This window comes from Mytilus trossulus, chromosome 14 (assembly GCF_036588685.1).
Source record: "Mytilus trossulus isolate FHL-02 chromosome 14, PNRI_Mtr1.1.1.hap1, whole genome shotgun sequence".
Taxonomy (NCBI): Eukaryota; Metazoa; Mollusca; class Bivalvia; order Mytilida; family Mytilidae; genus Mytilus; species Mytilus trossulus.
The window spans coordinates 73,654,214-73,673,603 of NC_086386.1; the positions used below are offsets into that span (position 1 = coordinate 73,654,214).

General features: G+C 31.6%; 1 protein-coding gene across 3 annotated transcripts in view; it reads right to left on the bottom strand.

Annotated features, from left to right (window-relative positions):
- Positions 1 to 654: 654 nt before the first annotated feature.
- Positions 655 to 19,390, bottom strand: part of LOC134695589 (uncharacterized) — a 39,874-nt gene continuing 21,138 nt past the window's right edge. Inside the window, exons 7-22 of one of the 3 annotated variants that reach the window (XM_063556858.1) lie at positions 19,244 to 19,317; positions 18,460 to 18,542; positions 16,094 to 16,177; positions 15,889 to 15,941; positions 14,717 to 14,794; positions 13,565 to 13,625; positions 12,722 to 12,836; positions 11,788 to 11,858; positions 10,417 to 10,494; positions 8,355 to 8,475; positions 7,388 to 7,458; positions 6,118 to 6,360; positions 5,449 to 5,505; positions 3,951 to 4,004; positions 2,219 to 2,308; positions 655 to 1,394 (exon numbers count right to left, since the gene is read on the bottom strand). In XM_063556858.1, the coding sequence (XP_063412928.1) occupies positions 1,275 to 1,394; positions 2,219 to 2,308; positions 3,951 to 4,004; positions 5,449 to 5,505; positions 6,118 to 6,360; positions 7,388 to 7,458; positions 8,355 to 8,475; positions 10,417 to 10,494; positions 11,788 to 11,858; positions 12,722 to 12,836; positions 13,565 to 13,625; positions 14,717 to 14,794; positions 15,889 to 15,941; positions 16,094 to 16,177; positions 18,460 to 18,542; positions 19,244 to 19,317 (1,453 nt within the window). In that variant the 3' untranslated portion in view covers positions 655 to 1,274. The remainder of the gene's footprint in view (positions 1,395 to 2,218; positions 2,309 to 3,950; positions 4,005 to 5,448; positions 5,506 to 6,117; positions 6,361 to 7,387; positions 7,459 to 8,354; positions 8,476 to 10,416; positions 10,495 to 11,787; positions 11,859 to 12,721; positions 12,837 to 13,564; positions 13,626 to 14,716; positions 14,795 to 15,888; positions 15,942 to 16,093; positions 16,178 to 18,459; positions 18,543 to 19,243; positions 19,318 to 19,390) is intronic. The other 2 variants (XM_063556859.1, XM_063556861.1) reach the window with 2 other exon arrangements.

The window sequence follows — 19,390 nt, forward strand, 5'->3', positions numbered from 1 at the left end:
ACATATCTTTATGTTTTATTTTATGAGTGAACAAGCAGTGTGTTTCAGCTTTTTTTCTCCCCAAGATAATTCTGAAAAATCAATGCCCTTTTTCTGTTGCTTTTTTCTACTAAAGATGTCCAAAACCTTGTCTGCTTTGATTTTTTTCTCGGTATATGTTCAAAAGACCGAGTCCAGATAAAAGATTCGTTTTCATTGTATTTCTCAAGTTGGTCTTCACTCTTCTCATGGTACTAAAAGACCGTTCTGCCGTTGCCGCCTAGACCGGCATACATGGAAATACATAAAAGTATCTGAAAGGTTCCCGGGTATACATTTTATTTCATCAGTTATTTTGGAATCTTCAAAAAAGATGTCAGGGTAAGGAGGTATAAAGACGTGAGTGACAATTGTGTATTGACACCTGGAGGACTCATCCATTTTAAATTGTTTGCATCAACAACAGAATCACGATGCTGGTTTCGTAAATGAAAAGGGAAGACTAGTTTTCGGAATGGAATATAGCTACAAAGTGACCATTAACATATTTGTATATATTTTTTTATTAATTTCATTACTTTAGTTTTATTCTTACTAAATTTACCATATTTTTATTTTTGTGAAATTTTCTATGTGTACGCAACTGCGTTTTTGCGTACGGGTTGCTACGCGCCTGTAAACATAAACATAACCATCATCTCTATAACTGCTACACAAATCAGCACCTTTATAAGTACATGTTTACAAATGCATTCAATTATTATAACATGATTAGTTAAAATGGTTGTCTAAAATTCCATCTGTTTTAGCACTGGTGTTCAATAAATATGAGCACTACATTTATATTATTTGACCAATAGTATTTTTATCATTCTATCCAGTTTATGGAATTTAAAAAAAAAATGACGCCAATTTAATTGTATATGGGTTTCAGTTCCGGATATGAAATTTGTAATTCACAGTATAAAAGTTTTGAAAATATAAAAACGGGTGAACCTCATTATAGAATGTTGCAGTTCCTCATAGTCTTTTTAATAGTGATGATCAAACTGTTCTTAACTGTGTTTTTACAAATGTAAAATAAAAATGACTAAAAATTGAATACCATTTCATCCCTTATAATAACGTTAGATCAAGCAACATTTGAATTTAGATTACCGACCATTAAATAAATGAGGCTTGCAGCAAGTATAAAACAGAAATTCATTGTAGTCAGTGAAGTCAAGTTGTTTCAATAAAAATACAGCGTCTGATGTCATCTGTCACACTCTTGAGGACTAGGAACTGACCATACGTCACGCTCTTGAGGACAAGGCACTGACCATTCGTTTCATTATTTCAGATTTGTACTGATTCCATGTTTCCGCGGTATAAAGACTGTCTCTTGCTTCCTCTGGGTTCATGTACTCTCGATGCTATAAAAACAAAACAAAACCTTCAGTAAATGAAACATTGAACATGCTACGCATGTGTAGGTACTTTCTTCCGGTGTGAGAAATACCCGGATTGATCTCTACTCACGTTTTACGTATTAGATGTAATTGCGTTGGAATTAAGACAGAACGAGAAAATCTATTTTGGAAGTTTTAAACTGTCGGAAAAAGATTCATTTTTCAACTGTAAAATTGCTTTGCTATGTTTGTATGAATGTAGTTTTAAATCATTTTTAAATTTTCTTTAAAATAAGTATTTTATATGGTAAGTTAGAGTTTGACTGTCCCTTGGTATCTTTCGTCCCTCTTTTGAAGAATAGGTTTCTTTCGCAAATACAGATATTGTTTTAATTATCTAATTTGCCGTGTTAAAGTATCGAAATAGATTTAGATTAAGGATTGTATTTTACTCATGTTAAACTATGAATCCGTGTCCAGGTTTGAAAACAGAGTTCTAAAAAAAAAATGGTCTGGAGCATCACTGAGTCATTGTTGAAAAAGGTGCATCTGATGCAGCAACATTGATATATACTAAAGGTAAAGGTTGTACAAACCACCTCGACTTTATTAATTTGATTCGTTTAATTTTCCTAAAATATGAAAAAAATTTTACTCTAACTGTTTGGCAAAAATATGAAAAATTCAAAAAACTTAAACCACACACATTATCAGGAAAATTTCATTTGATATATTGTCATTGAGAAGGTAAATATAACGTGAGTAAACCGTTTAACTGAGTTTTACAGAGTTGTCTCCCTGTAGTGTTTTGTACCACCTTAATCATATGATTTTTTGTGTAATCTTACCATAGTTTCTACTCTAAGCATTGTATTATTTTTGGCATGTAATAAGAAAAATCTTTTACTGATTCTAATAACTTCTGCACCGTCACTAACCTACAAGAAAATACAAAATAAAATTTATAAACTTATATTAAACATTAGTTAAGCATCAATATGGTAGTTTTTGCATATGTATAAATAGAGTAAACTAGCCATAAATTCAAACTTCTACTGATAACCAATATCATCCCTATGTTACATAAGATGATTGAGAGGATATGGGGGTTCCGCCTCCGCATGGATTCGTTCATTGGTAGAATATATGGTAAAGATTGATACCAGAGTATCATCCCTCGACCAATATGAGCCCCGGCTAACTTCTCGGGAAAAAAATGATCTTTACCCGACTCATCCTGATGATGCTCATAATGATTGACGTTAAAAAATACAATCAACTTGTGGTCCGGAAATCCGAACTTGTTACAGGCATATCAAGTGAAGAAATATGTTCCGTTCCTAAATCTATTACATTTGGTAAAAAGTCAAAAGCGTGCACTGAAAGGCTATGATTGGCTAACAAGGTCATCAACAATGTATGATTGGGGTTTTTGGGATTTTAATTCTTTAGGTGCTGAATAATAACGCACCGAGAGTGTACAATCAATTTTAATGAAGGATTGGACTCCCATAATAGTCCGAGATGAAGGTCATATCTAATTACATCAGTCATGATTTGTGTTGATAAGTCTCACTATGGTGCAGCACATGCCATGTAATTAGTTGAGCTAGTATTTCCTACAGGAGGTTTTGGTGTGGTATGGCACACTGTCGTTTTGTTTTGACGCACTGACCTTTTAAGAAAAGAATTGGACGCCATGCCCCTTTTCCATAGGTCGCATTTCCAGAATTTAAATATCGGTTCTATAGTCATCTTTTAGCAATAACATTTTCAGTTATTACGCTTGGAACAAAATTAAACTTTTAACGACCGACATTTTATTGGATTAAGTCATAGTTTTAAACAGTTTTGAAACTACAGATTATAAAAAGTCTTATTTGGCCAAATAATTACTGCAAATTTAAAAGTTTTCATACATACTCTTATATAACAGAAAACTTGACTAAGGTATAAGGTACTAAGAAAAACAAAACAAATTTGACATCAAACAAGTTACCATAGCAACAAATCATGACTTAATTTGCAAATTTTGTTAAATTTCGTAATTTTCCTTGTTTTTCCTAGTATATTTTAGATTGAAAAAGTATGTGCGCACCCAAGAAACAACTTTATACTTGGTGAGATTATGCCAATAGTTATAAAGCTTCTGTTAAATTATTTTGTTGGTTCTCGGCTGCGCAGGATGTTTCCACAACGGAAATAAGGATAAAAAACTGCATAAATATTCTGTATATTTCATCGTTTTTTTGTGAAAATAGTACACATCATGACGTAATTGTGACGTCATCAGAAAAAAAATCTTTATGTTTTTTTATTTATATTTATTGACCCTATGCATTTCTAAACATTATGTGCCAATTTGAAATAATTATCGAACATTTAATTTTGTTGGGCCAAAACTAGGCCTTAATGCCCCTACTCCTTTATATAGACAAAATATAGACAATTTGAGAGAGCACAATTATGACGTTAGCCATGGCCATGCCTTATCAATGTAGTTTTGCAATCAATAGTTATGTGATCAGAGTTCGGTTGTTCTTTTAGATTGGAATTATTATTTGATTAGGTTCCACTTACCAACGAAACACCTTTTGGTTCTGATGCCATTGTAGGATGTAAATGTTCCAAACCCTGATAATATAAATTGATAAATGTTTTTATATAAAGAACAACTTGGTACAAATAAATACAATCTATTTCACTTTTGAAGATACAAACAAATAGACTTGTATATCAATATCAGGTTCTAACATATAAAGGACTACAATCTATTAGACCTTTGAACATACGTATACATATAGTAATCATGTATATCAATACAGGCTGTTGTTTTTTTCTACGGTCGGGTTGTTGTCTCTTTGACACATTCCCCATTTCCATTCTTAATTTTATTTTGTCATATAATATCATATAAAAAAAAATTAAATTACTTTAATCATTATTGTATCTAGTTTCATAAAATCGGTTGTGTTTAATTGTGTGAAAATTAAGAAAATGAGAAATAATATTTAACAATGAAAAGTATCATGAAAGGTGTATTTCAATTATCATCAATGAGTTGATCATTTATTGGTCTAACAATTCTTTGTAGCAACATATGATTCGAATTGTGGAGACTGATTTGTTTCATATCTCTTAAAATTGTTCCAACTTTCTTTTTGATATCCAACCTTTAAAATATTTGATGGAAAGCATTTCATTGTATTTAGGCTATACAATGTAACTAATGGAATTTATATATAAATATGCGACTCACAGTGTTTAAACTTAGAAAGGTGAGATATATGTGTGGAGTTAATGTTACTATATAACATATGGACCTCAAAAGGAAAGATGAGCTTTAATAGATTGGATATTTTGAACAAAATTAGAATATATACACATTACATGACCGATAGAATAGTTTTATAATTTGCATAATATCGTTTCCTGTTGTGAAATAGCATATCAGGATCTTATTATAAAGTGTTACCGTTATCATTTATCTATTAGCTTGGAAAAAAATAGATTGTTTCATTAGAACTCATACCTGATCTTTTTATTTATATTTATTTAAGTGTATACATTAAATAATAAAAGGCTGTGAAAGAGGGTTAGAAACACCAGTCTCCTTAATTTACAAGAAACAGGATTTGGTTTTCAATAATCTCCAACTTTATCCTGTCCCAATTCTACCTATTTTGTTTTGACCGTCACTGACGAGTCTCTTCACTAGATTTTAATTTGAAACCCAGATTTGTTTTTTCTCAATCGATTTATGACTTTGTAACAGCAGTATACTACTGTTGCCTTTATTTAAGCAGACTTAACGCGCGTCTGGCGTATCAAATCGTAAGCAATGTATCTTTAATAGTATTAGTTTCGATATGGTTACCATTCAAGTTCTGTTGGAGTTTTTGACCAATTTGTTCATCTTTTCATAATATATCTAATAACCCATGTGTCTTTATTCTACCAATAAAATCATTTATTACTTCGGATGACTCGTTTAAAAAGACATCCAGTAAACACATGGTATATTTGAAAATATAAGATTGCAAATTTGAATCCATCTATATTTTCTAGGATATATTACCTCTTCAACGGGCACTTCTGGTAGTCCCTGGAACCGCCTCGCTACAGAATCTAAACCCTGTTACAGTGTGGTGGAAAAACGTTATTAGACAGTGTAGGATAAAACACAAATATCAATGTGAGACTATTATTAGTTGTATGTGTTAAGTAAAACGATCAGATGCACATATACTTGAGGTCATTGTTTATATCCAAACATGTATTTTCATTGAGATCTTTACGATAATTAGCTTGTTGGTGTTTTTAAGGTGGTACCTAACACTTTCACTAAAATTAATTTGGCTCGTTCAATTTTCATTAAATTTTGACAAATAATTTACTTTGACCCTTTAACAAAAATATAAAAAAAATTGTGGTTAAATACATCTTTACTTTTGATAATCCTAAATCTTTTGAAAACATATCTATTCTTTCTAAAAATGATTAAACGACTAAACTTCACTTTCAACATGTCATGCTTTACAGTGACACCATCTCGATATTCTGTTTAAAACAGTATACAAAGGGCAACAACTGTGGTAAAAAGTAAGATAATCAAACAAGAGTATGTAATAACAGAATCAAATAGGTAATTGGCAAGTAGACTTGAAAATTATTAAATTGCAAAAGCAGAGATTATTACTGGTTTCAGTGAATCACACGGCTCACACTGATCTTGTAGTTGACTTACAAATATATCTCCACTCCGTAATAAATCTAACTGTAGGTACGCCCTTCTGGACTGTGTATCTCTTTTCTGTCTTTTTGAGTAAACTGGATCGAATTCCGTCTTTTCTCGTGTAAGATATGTTCCATGAGGTTTAAAAGAATCGTCCTTAATGTCTAATTTAACCACTGGAGTATTAATCGGCGATTCTATTATAATGGGTGGAAACATTTTCTCTTTTCTGTATTCCTGTACTGGATTGGAAACCTGTAAATACAGTTGGTTAAAATTATCAATTGAATCCTTTTTCGTATAGAAATTTTGAGAATTAACACAAGAAGGTGATTCAATAAAAGACAACAAAATTTACCACATTGTCTTTAAATTACGATATATACCAATTAAAGAAAGGTGTATGCTACCAAAGTAACTTTCCAACTCATAAATCAAAGACAAAATGACAACATCCCGGCAAAAAACGAAACTTCAAACAACGATCTACAAAACACAACATAAAAAAGTAAAGAATGAGAAACAAGAAACTTACAAAATATGTGGGTTATAAATGTCTTAGTGAACTATCTTGTGAAACAAAAGAACTCGCAAACATGAATTATTCAATTAATATATAAACATAAGAAACACTCATGTCAGTTTTGTCTGGGCTTTAACTCGTCTTACTAACGCACGATTTTATGTAGTTGTATTTAAAATAAAATAAATCTTTCGCAGGTAGACGTTTTGTTTTATCTATATGGTACTGAGAATACTCAGTATGAGCTGGATTCAACCTTTCAATATTCTTCAAATCCAACATTTGAAAGCCATGCGTGTATAAAGACTAAGAAAAGCTATAAGCTTATTGACTAAAAGGACAATAAATAAATGTTACCCAAATTCAGCAAAAGACAGAGGAAGTTGTTACCTTTGCTTCTAAATAACTTTTTAATTCTTAAGCGATATATTTTGAAAATAAACTCATAATTGATACCAGGACTTAATTTTGTTTATACGCCAGACGCGCGTTTCGTCTACCAAAGAGCATATGTTATGAATCCTACAGCACCGTATCACTAACTATATAATGAGTTGATGATTCTCTCGGAAGCATGGAAATATGAAAGTGAAATTAAAGGTTATATAATTTTTTAAAAGGAATTGGTATAATGTCTGTTTTATTGTTCAATATGGAGTCATCTTTTAAGTATATATACGTTATGAAAAAGTAACCTTAAAACACGTGTAAGGTTTAAGGAAATTAATATACTGAATGATTTTAAAATGAAATACCAACTCGATTGTCTTCTGTTGGTTGGTTTTCTTTGACTTCAGTATCTGGCTTTACGTCTTCTCCAGTGACAGTCACTTGAAGTGTAAAATATTTTTATACATAATACATAAATACTTATATTAAGTCCATATTACAACTTCATTCATGGATACTCATTGATATATTAATAAAGGCAACAGTAGTATACCGCTGTTCAAAAATTCATAAATCGATTGAGAAGAAAACAAATCTGGGTTACAAACATAAACTGTTTGGTTCATACATCGTTGTCAATATAATGCAATGGATTGCATATATGCCATTTTTCTACATAATGAAATGTCTGTACCAAGTCAGGAATATGGCAGTTGTTTTTCTTTCGTTTAATGTGTTTGAACTTTATATTTTGTCCTTTGATAAGAAAATTTTAGGTTTATTTTTTCTTCAGAATTTGTGTTATTTTATTTTTCCATGTTTAAACTTACTAACGTGTTTGCGGTATCATATCGGTGGATGTCATAGTAGTCGTCTGCTATAAAATTTTACCGATTATAACATTTAAATTGAGTCTTGTTTCTTTTGAAAACATTTGTCAATTCCGCAATTTAAAATTTTTTGTATCTTAATTTGATTTGAACATCGGTAAACTTCTGTTGCCTAAACTCTGTGTAAACATACATTATAAATATACAACACAATGCTTGAATAAAAAAAGATAAACAGGAGATCATTTGTTTTAGGTCATATAAATGTAAGAATGGGAAAATGAAGCGTGTGATCACGCCATTTAAAAAAAAACAGACGACGAAAATTCAACAAATCTAGTTCAACTATGAATTTCTCAGTTATATTTACACTGAAAATATTTGCCATAGTGATCAAAAGGCACATCTCGTTTTGTCTCTAATTTCAAGATATCAAAATTTAAATATCAACACTTCTTGTTAATTTTTATTAAAGAAGAAATATTTAAAATTTTATAAATCCATACCTTTAGCAGATTTTTGTTTTTTACTGCGTTTTGATTTAGACAATTTATTCTTCAGGACCTTTGGGTCTGCTGAAACAGGTTTCTTATCTTGAGTTTGAGCAGGTTTCAAACGTTTTGTAATCTGTAGAGAAGAAAATGTTAACACATTAGAAACACAAGGAATTTGAGGTGAACACCATTAAACCAATATCCTCTAGACTACTCAATCTAACATAAACCTTGCCATCTAAACTAGTACTCAAACGAATCATAAAAGAAGTCATCTATAAACCTAAAAAAAAGAAACATAAAATATGTTTAATCCACTTCAGTAATGTCACAAAGGAAGAGCATATATTATACATGCAGTGAAAACAACATTTGTACTTTAGGGATATGTCGAGGTTGGTTCATTATTTAACTTTATATTTATCATTTCATCAGGTAATTGAATTTTTCTGTCCTCTATTCTATTCTGAAAATTATTTGAAAAAATAAATAAATATCAGGATTAACATTTTGTATGCGTTTTTCGTAAACATGAATAAACAATTATCTTACCTCCTTTACATTTCTAGGAATTTGATTGGTTAAAAGCGATCTCGTGGAGACCGTGTATAGTCAATACTAGGTTAGTAGGGAGGCGGGGCTTATTTCAATACACGGTTAGTTGTGGATTTACGATTTGGGCACTGTTTGATTATTTAAATCTATTAAAGTTCTGTTTAAAATTGTTGATATCAAGATTGTTGATAATAAATATTTATTTATCGTTTACATTAGTTGTTTAGTGCAGACCAAAAGCAGAAGGTTCTTAAAATTGAACACTTGAACACTTTTAATACAAAAATAATAAGATGTGTCATGATAGCAAATAAGACAACTTTAGTCTAAATTCAACAAATAAAGATAGTCGGTAAGATAAATTCGTTACATAGTGTGCTAGTGACCTAATATGATATATACAGGGTAAGTTAATACCATATGGAATGAGAGCTTCACCCCATATGGAATTTACTGACCCTGTATATATCATATTAGGTCACTAACACACTATGTAACTAATAATATCTAACAATTGACGTAACATAAGTATGTTGATCTAACTTCATTTACTTCTTAATTGGGAAAAGATATTTTCTTAATAAATCTCCTGTTTTCCAGAAATAAACAACAATAGCTTACCGTTTTAAATTTTTAAATCTCAAGAATCTATTAACAAGATACAAATTGAAATTAGTGTAGAACACAAAAAATGTGTGAATTGCATTAACTTTAAAAGGAACTAACCTGGTGCATCGACACAATATGCATGGTGCAACCTATGTTTAGTATCATAAGTGAAAGTAAGTTTAGTTGACCGTCAGTTTAGGGCCATCTCAAAATGAGGCTTACTCGCTACCTTTTTTCTCGATAAAAAGAAGATGAGTAACGTTGATAGAACAAAAAAAATGCGACGAAAAATATTCATGGGACGGACGGACTGACTGACGGACTGACGGAAGGACAGACAGAGGTAAAACAGTATACCCCCCTTTTTTAAAGCGGGGGTATAATAATACAGGTGAAATACTGATATATAACAATGTAATGTTTATTGAACATTTTGAGAATGCTGTATTTCTGGCTTACAATTAATATACATTTATTTTTTTTCTTTCTCGGAAAAATACACCAAACATTTTGCCTTATCATACCTTCTATGTGGCAAGTGTCATTTGCTATTAAAGCAGGCGTTTTGTTGTTAAAACAAAGCAACCAAAATCAAATATTTGTTTTAATCTATTCATTAGTAAGTGGCTAGGCAAATAAACAGCTGTGTTCAAAGCATTTACGAAAACAAGAAAGCCGAGAAAATAATTTTGTTCGTTTGAGGGCAACATGAATAAAGGCAACAGTGGTATATCGCTGTTCAAAAGACATAAATCGATTGAGAGAAAAAAGTCCGAGTTACAAACTTAAACCGAGGGAAACACATCAACTATTGAATAAGTAGGATTAAAAGAAGGAAAGAGAGAACACACACAAAAAACGTGCACATCAAATTAACTCTTGTGAAGATTAGTTGTAACAGGCATCTTACACCAGCTAACATATTCATGCCATCAGCAAAGGAATTACTCCTTGAGAATTGAAATGTCTGTTCTGGTGAATCGTTTATCTAAAATGGCACATAAAAGTTAGAAAATATTCCTGCTTAAAAAAAGTGAACGCTGTTGATGTAATTTGTGAATCGTTTCTCTTAAATTGTACAAATAACTATGGCAATGTATAGGATGGATGGCAACTGTCTCTTATAAAGATAAAATTATAAATAAACAGTATCATCAATTGATACAAGGTATTCGTGCGAAATGTGAATATGATATGATTGTTTATGAAAGCTCTCCTCGAGAAATGATATTGGCTGAGGGTTCATACGGTCGAGGAAATTGCACTTTATCACATAATATTTTTTCATGTGACATGATGCATAATTTGGAGCATAACATAGGATGACAATATTGTTTTGAAAATCCATTTATTATTCAGTTTGACAAGTCACAAACAAGATGTCCAACATCATACTAAAACTATCAATATAAGATAATAAACACTTAAATTCGAAATAAAGCTTTATCTTACAATGTCAGATATATATAACTAAAACGGAATATACGCCATTAATGTCTTTTATTAAGAAAATTAAAATACTGGCGTCGTTTGGAGACCAGAAGCCCGTCAGACAATCTCATGTCTGTCATATTTGTTTTTCGTTTACCGATTTTAACATATATCAGGCCGTTAGTTTTCTTCTTTGAGACGTTCTTCAATATTTTTTTCAGGTCAGGCCTTTGAGAGCTTCCTGTACTGTATTGGGTTTGTATATTTCCGGAAGCTGAACGGTACCATGTGGTTTATAAAATCCTTGTACATTAGTTTACGTTGTGAGCTAGGTTGTATCATCGACACTTATAGATCACTGTTCGGCCTTCAAATACGAATAACAACCAATAGATTTAAATACTTGAAAAAGATTTAATTTGGCTACTGTTTTTGCATGTCTCTGTTTTCTTGGTTTGAATTGGACCATAAATATTTTTTCTTGTTTCAATTGTGTAATTACATTAAGGGTACCAATTTTCCTGCACCAGATGCTGATTTTGAAAATATATGTCTCTTCAGTGATGCTCGTGGCCAAAATATTTGAAATCTAAAGCTTATATAAAAGATGAACAGCTATAATCCAAAAGGTCCAAAAAGTATATCCAAAACCGTGAAAGGAATCAGAGCTTTGCATGAGGGAGATACATTCCTTAATTTATAATAATTTCTACCATTTTGTAACAGCAAACTTTTCAGCTCAAACATGTAACCGGAAACTTAATCCAGAGAAGGACACAATACAACTAAATGTATTGAGTAATTATAACTTTTATATATACATTCCACAAATCTATTAGTGTTTGCTTACCTCAGGCAAGGAAAATGTATTGCTTCGTAAGGCTTTTAGTCTTCGTTGTTTATTCAGGTTCCCAAACATTGCTGTAAATAGTCAGCAATTTCAATAGTGTTTCATTTGTTCAGAAAACAAATCATGATTATTAAACGGATAACTCTGTACCATGTATAATATATATGTTCCGTAGATATTGTTGGATTTAAGGTATAATAAAATTAACGGTACCAATTTTCTTGCACCAGATGCGAGATGTATAAGACACCAAAAACTTGTTTTCATTTCTCTGTAGCGTTTTTTATAATAGCTGTTGTATATGTAATATCCCGTTTATTTTGTTATTTAGAACATATTTTATCCATATCAAAGTAGGTTACGTAAATATGGTTATAATCTTGGCTGTTTAAAATTTGTTTTGAACATGATGAATCAAAAGTGAAATAATCAAAATGGCGAACTCCAAGAAAAATTCAATTTGGAGAGTCTCTCATCAAATAACTAAATCCAAAGCTCAAACACATAAAACGAATGAAAAACAACTGTCATATTCCTGATTTGGTACCTTCATTTTTTCGTTATAAAGTTCAACTTTTCAAACACGTTTTAGGTGAAAATGTAATCCTTTTTATTTGCATTGTGCTAGTTATAGATTTTCGCTTTAGACAGTTAATCAAGGCGGTCACCTATCAAAAATGACAAGGACAAGATGGTTGTAATCTTGCCATTTTTTTAAATTTTTTTGGAACATATTGATAAGAGAGTAAAAAGAAATTTTTAAAAGTTGCCTTATCAACCCGTTATCCCAAAATTCCCGACTTCGAAAAGGTACATGAATATGTGGCTGAGAAATACTAGTCTGTCCTCTTTCAGTTGCACATAGAGGTAGAAAAGTCAGTACAGGACAAACCAAACGGTTATGTTATAAAAGCTGTCTAAAATAATACCTTACCATCAGCATGACTAGATGATCGTACACAACCTAATTCCTCTGTTGTCCCACGTAACAATTTGTTGTCTTGTTCTGTGTTAACGACAGTCTGTATTCTAACTACTTTAACTTTCCCCTAAAATGATAAAAAAAAATGCGATTAGGCAAAAGAAAGATCAGAATCTGCTTACCATACTGAAGCACCTGAGATTAGCCCTGATGTTTTTGTTTGGTTAGCGTTGATAATTCTAAAGTTTTTTTATTTGTCGTTTTTTTGTAAACAGGGGGTGATCTGCCTCATGTCGGTCCCGTTATGTTGCTTAATGTTGGTTAAATTCAGTGATAAAACTAAGTCAATGATTTCGCAATGAAGTAAATATGACTGGATCATGTCAATAACAATTGGAACAAATCTGTGGTCATCTATGACAAAGTGTTCCGTAAAATGAACGATACTAGAACGTATTATTAGTAAGTATTTGTTTTGTACTTGTTTGGCTTTATAAATGTTTTGATATGAGTGTCACTGATGAGTCTGATGTTGACGAAACGGGTGTCAGGCGTACTAAATTATAATCCTAGTACCTTTGATAACTTTATACATATAAGCATGGATTCTAGCATGGTAGTAAGTGTGAAGCCGGATCTTTTAACCCTTCCGAACCCTGATATCAACCCGGTTTACAGTATGATTCGTATTACTTAGGCATTAGGTTTTTGTTGTTTTGTCTTTTCATCTTATCCCATTTTCCGCCTTGAATTGATTAATGGAATTTTGTTTCACTTTTGGGATTATAGATTCTCACATTGGTATTTTCTGACTATCATTTTGTAAATCAAGATTAGCCAATCAACGTAACTTACCGATTTTACTATGTATATCCAAGGGGTTCTGTTGGAATCGTCACATATAACTATATTCTGACTGAAAAATATATACATTTGTTTTTGACCAATCATCTCATATTTAAAAAAAAACAAATCGACATGGGTAATTTTTATTTTGACAAGAACATCGTTGAAGATCAATCTATGTTTTAATAACAACAAATGGAAGTTTTTCACGACCTTGAATGGCTATACAGCACTTGCACGGTCGGTGACTAGATGTTTTAATATCAATGTCAGCTATACTTATATATCTTAAAAAGAAACGCTGGGAATTGTGTGTACAACGGTCTGGCGATTTGGGTTTATAACAAAGACAGTAATGGGTACAAAGTAGAGAATGATAGGCAAAATGAAAAGAACAATATAAACATGTTATTTAGTTCTTTACTGGTGTTGACATGAATATCAATAATTTGGTCATTTTTTATACATTTCCTGTTTGCAAAGTTTTGAATTTTTCGAAAAACTAAGGATTATTTATCCCAGGCAAAGATGACCTTAGCCGTTTTTGGCTCTACTTTTTGAATTTTGGATCCTTAATGCTCTTCAACTTGTTTGGCTTTATGAATATTTTAATATGAGCGTCGCTGGTGAGTCTTGTGTGGACGAGGCGCGCGTCTGGCGTACTAAATTGTAATCATGGTACCTTTGATAACTTTTTCGTCAAACAAAACAAAACAAAAAATGATTATTGACTTTCCGAATTGATTTTTCTCTAAGTTCAGTATTTTTGTGATTTTTACTTTTTGCAAGGAGAAGTAATAGCTTTAATACATTGGAATCATTAGGAATTTGTGTTGTCCTGTTGAACTTTGATTACATCATTCTAAACTCTTCTAGTTTTTTTCTTTCTTTCTAGGGTTTATCTTTGATACAAATTCATAAGTCACATAATTAAAGGGAAAATCAATATCAAAATATATTACATAAAATGCTACGTTTGAAATGGACGAAGTTTTTCCACTGCTTTCGTATTAAAAAAAAATCCTAACCAAAACCGTAAAAGAAAGATAAATTATTTCAAATTTATTGATTGACGGAAGATCGCTATATTCATTTTGAAGGCCAAAAAGCTTTCGAAATTTAATATTTTACTCTATAAAATAGATTAATTAAAAAACAAACCCATAATAACGGAGATCTATGGCATCTTGATTGTTGATAAACACTTCTACAGGAAACTCCATGAATAAATCTAATGATCTGTGAAGAAATAAATAATTATATTATAATTAAGTAGGAGAAAATTAATAAAATAGCTTCGCAACTGAAATTTGTCCTCATGAAGGCAACAGTAGTGTATATACCGTTGTTCGAAAGTCCTCCTTTTATCTCTCTTAATTTTGAGTGTAAATTCACATTGCGATAAGACGTGTCACGGTACTTGTCTATCCCAAATTCATGTATTTGGTTTTGATGTTATATTTGTTATTATCGTAGTATTTTGTCTGATGCTTGGTCCGTTTCTGTGTGTGTTACATTTCAGTGTTGTGTTGTTGTTCTCCTCTTATATTTAATGCGTTTCCCTCGGTTTTAGTTTGTTACCACGATTTTGTTTTTTGTCCATTGATTTATGAGTTTTGAACAGCGGCAAACTACTGTTGCCTTTATTTATCTAAATCGATTTAGAGAAAACAAATCCGTGTTACAAACTAGAACAGAAGGTAACACATCAACTATATAAGAGGAAAACAACGAAACAAAAAAAAAATTGATATGCAACAAAAAACAAGCGACAACGCAACGCACACAGAAACTATAAGATAACAAATGTCTTTTCCTGACTTGGTACAGGGCATTTTAAAAGAAGTGAGGAATTAAATTGTGCGTCACAATGTGGCATTGTACTTGCAAAACTATGGCAAGCAATCCTACAATATACAGCTTCCCGTCAAATGGTTACTACAGAAATGTATTCACAAGGTGTTATTGTAACATTTTCTCTAATAATAGTCTACGTTTCATTACTCCCTTTAAAATGTTTGATTCATATGATGGCAAAATTTTGTCAACTAAACAAAATGGCAAAGATATGTTACAATTCTATTGTGAAAAATAGTCGTTGATCGACGATGTTTCAAACAAAATAACAGTGTAAATACAGAGTACTACTATTTTGATTTGCCTAAAAGACATTGACAGATTTTGACATTAAAATACAGAATGCACAAAAGTCTACAAATATGCCAAAACTCAAAAGTTGACTCGGTATCATCATTTTACTTTATAATTCATACCTAGTTGAGAACCTAAAATTATAGTTATTAGTCGTCTTTGACGAATATATTGAAACTTACCTTAAAAATTCTATTGGTGGACCTTGTGTTCTGTTCCTGAGCCTCAGAAAATCCTGGAATTAAAAACATTCAAGTATTTACCACAAACATTTGTCATAATTCTATTGACTCATTCTATTACAAATAAGGGAGTTTAACGAAAATTAACTGTGCAAAAAATAGATACGTTTTTGATATTAATAAATAATATTTACGGAATACTTACGTCTCTGTGTATAATAAGAACTTCAACTTGTCCACTGGAAACAAGATGGTGATCACGTGGCCAATTTTCTTCAAGGTCATCAACCTACAAAAAAAATCAGATCAATTTCACTAAATTTCATATCACTATCAAGGGAAACTGCACGTGCACCCGTGATTGAGATTATCCACCCGTGACTGAGATGATCAAACCGTGACTCAGATCCACCCGTGACTGAGATGTATCTTTGATCCTGAATTTTCATATCACAACATATTGCGCGGATACAATTAATATTTTTAGTTGTATCTATTCTCGGAAACAAAAAAAACACGCCATGTTAGTGTTCAACTCTACCCCTAAACTTGGACAGTGACGTAACAACACTTCATGATAAAATAAACGGCAAAAACACTGATTTAACGCGCTTGACTTAAAGATCAACTCACAGCAACAGCAACAAACAAAATCTAACAACACGACTATATATAAACAAAGTGCTGATCAAACTGTTCTCTGAAAGATAGTGCCATACTAGCTGATGGGATATATAAGAAAAAGAAGATGTGGTATGATTGCCAATGAGACAACTCTCCACAACAGACCAAAAAGACACAGAAATTAACAACTATAGGTCACTGTACGGCCTTCAACAATAAGCAAAGCCAATATCACATAGTCAGCTATAAATAGCTCCGAAATGACAATTAATGTTAAACAATTCCAACGAGAAAACTTACGGCCTAATTTATGGATAAAAAATGAACAAAAAACAAAAATATACCACATAAACAAACGACAACCACTGAATTAAAGTCTCCTGACTTGAGACAGGCACATACATATAGAATGTGGCGAGGTTGAACATGTTAGCGGGATCCCAACCCTCGAAATAACCCGGGACAGTGGTGCGTATGTCTGTTTGACCTTATTCTGTTGCTTAGCGGTTTTCTTACTTGGACGTTTACTTCATAGCTCCTTTCATTCGCCTGTATGCAATTACAAAACCACTGGATTTGGATTGTCTTCATTTCTGTATGCGACATTATTGCATTAGATTTTTCTCTTTCTTTTTTTTATCACAATTATTGCTAAATGAACCTATTATGTCTGTTTTGCGTCAATATAAGGGAACTATAACAACTGCCATAAAGTGGAAGGTTAAGCTAGCTGCAAACTATGTTTAACCCACCATTTTATTCTGTAAATACCTATACCAATTCATGGATATGATATACGGTTGATTTTGTTAGTTAATATGTGCTTCCCTTTTATCAATTCACCTTAAGTTAGAGATTGGTATTTTGTTATACTCTTTTTAGTATTTTTTTACATTTTAACACCCCGATTATTCTTTGTTCTGGTGAACCTTTATCTCTGTTTTTGTTTTATGTTTTCAGGGGGGTCATTATTCTCTATTCTGTGACCCTATTCCAAACATTTTTATATAGTTTTATTCATTAATAATGCACTGTTTGATTCACTCGTAGAAATTATTTTGACAGCTAGTATACACCGTTCGCTTTTATTGGAGTGAATTCATTTAAAAATAACAATAAGTACTTGTATTCGGAATTAATTATATATCTAATTAGGGTTGTGTAAATAATACATAAGGTTTTGTTTACCACCACACCTTTAATTATCTAATGTTTCAATTAATTACATGACACATGCAACTTAATTAAGAACATGGCTTTAATGAATAATTTAGTTCTCGTTTTAATAGGATAATTTCATCCTAATTAGTTTGTGTATAAAGGCATAAAAAGTTCTGTATAATTTCCTCCTAATAAGTTTGTATATATTGGCATAAAAGATACCGTATAATATACAAAACCGACATTGGTGTATCCAGGGAGGGAGGTTCTTGGGTTGGAATCCACTTTTTCAATTCTTAAGCACGTGATCGCTTCATGGTGTTCCAGGGGTTGAGCAATGCAATAAATTCTGTGCCTCTTGGAAGAAATATTCTATCCCCTTAATTCCGTTAGTCACAAATACTGTAGTATATGTTACTATTACAGAACATTTCTTCCAATTGGAACTAATACTATGAAGGAGCTTCTATTTAATGACATTTTAAAGTGTGTAATAAAAAAATCAACTCGGAAACAAAGACATCCAGGTAGACTTTTTCGATTCCGCGGTAATTATCTCAGAGGGTGGTAAAGGGTTATTTTCATGCAACGTGTATTACCATTTGTATTTCATGTTCAGCCGTGAAAAAGGTTCGTTATTCACATTGTATCGCGAAATCGGAAAAAAAAAATCAAAGTGCAAGACATTTTTAATTGCTCTTTCATCGTGAAATGGCAGTTTTATTCCGCGCTATTTCGTGCAAATACCCCCTTACGCCCCTCATTTTAAGTGAAAACAATACATACATCTGTCGTTGTTCCCTTCTCTATGAAGCCTTCATTCCGGGAGACTATACCGGAAGTCAACCGATATTCTTTTACTTTTTGAACTGCAATCAAAACAAAATAAACAATTATTTTACGACATAATGACTCATTTTTTGTACAAGCTAAACACTTTTATGATCTTTTACTAATAAACTTGATGGAAAAAGAACTACATTTATATGTAATTATCATTAAAAGGTTGCTTTATGGCCAAATCAATTCAAAATTAGTTTGTTTATGTTGTTGTTTTGTGAAATCAGAACATAAAACAATGCAATAAAGACAAATATGAAAGATATATGAAAATAGTTCCTACACACATGGTAATTCATGTTTGTGTTAAAATACAAAGAAAGAAAAATTTTGTGAATTGAATACAAACTTAAAAGGGGCGATAGATATACCCGGGGGACATTCAAACTCATAGATCGAAAATAAACTCTCAACACCAAGGCTAATAAAGAAAAAGACAAACAGACAAACAATAATTCACATAAAACAAAGCAAACTAAATTAAAAGACTAAACAAAACGAACCTCACCAAAACCTGAAGGTGATCTCACTTAGGTTCTCCGGATCCTGTTCCACATACAGTTACAGTCCTGTATTTTTGTTTTATCATTAAGGTTATGATATGATGACAACTATCCACCAGAGTTCAAATAAACCCTTTGCTTAAGTAAAACTGATCAAAACTGGGCTCCCATTTATTCACAATCTGAATAATTATACATGTATATACTTTTTTTATAAAGTCACTCACTTTTTCCAGTTAAGATATAGTAAAATCTTTCAGGGTCTCTTCCTTGATACGAAATAACTCTATTAGCGTCGTATCTAAAAATAAATAATCCATCGTTAAACATTTTGTTGAAGAACGTATTATGTATGACCTCTAGATGTTCCTTAA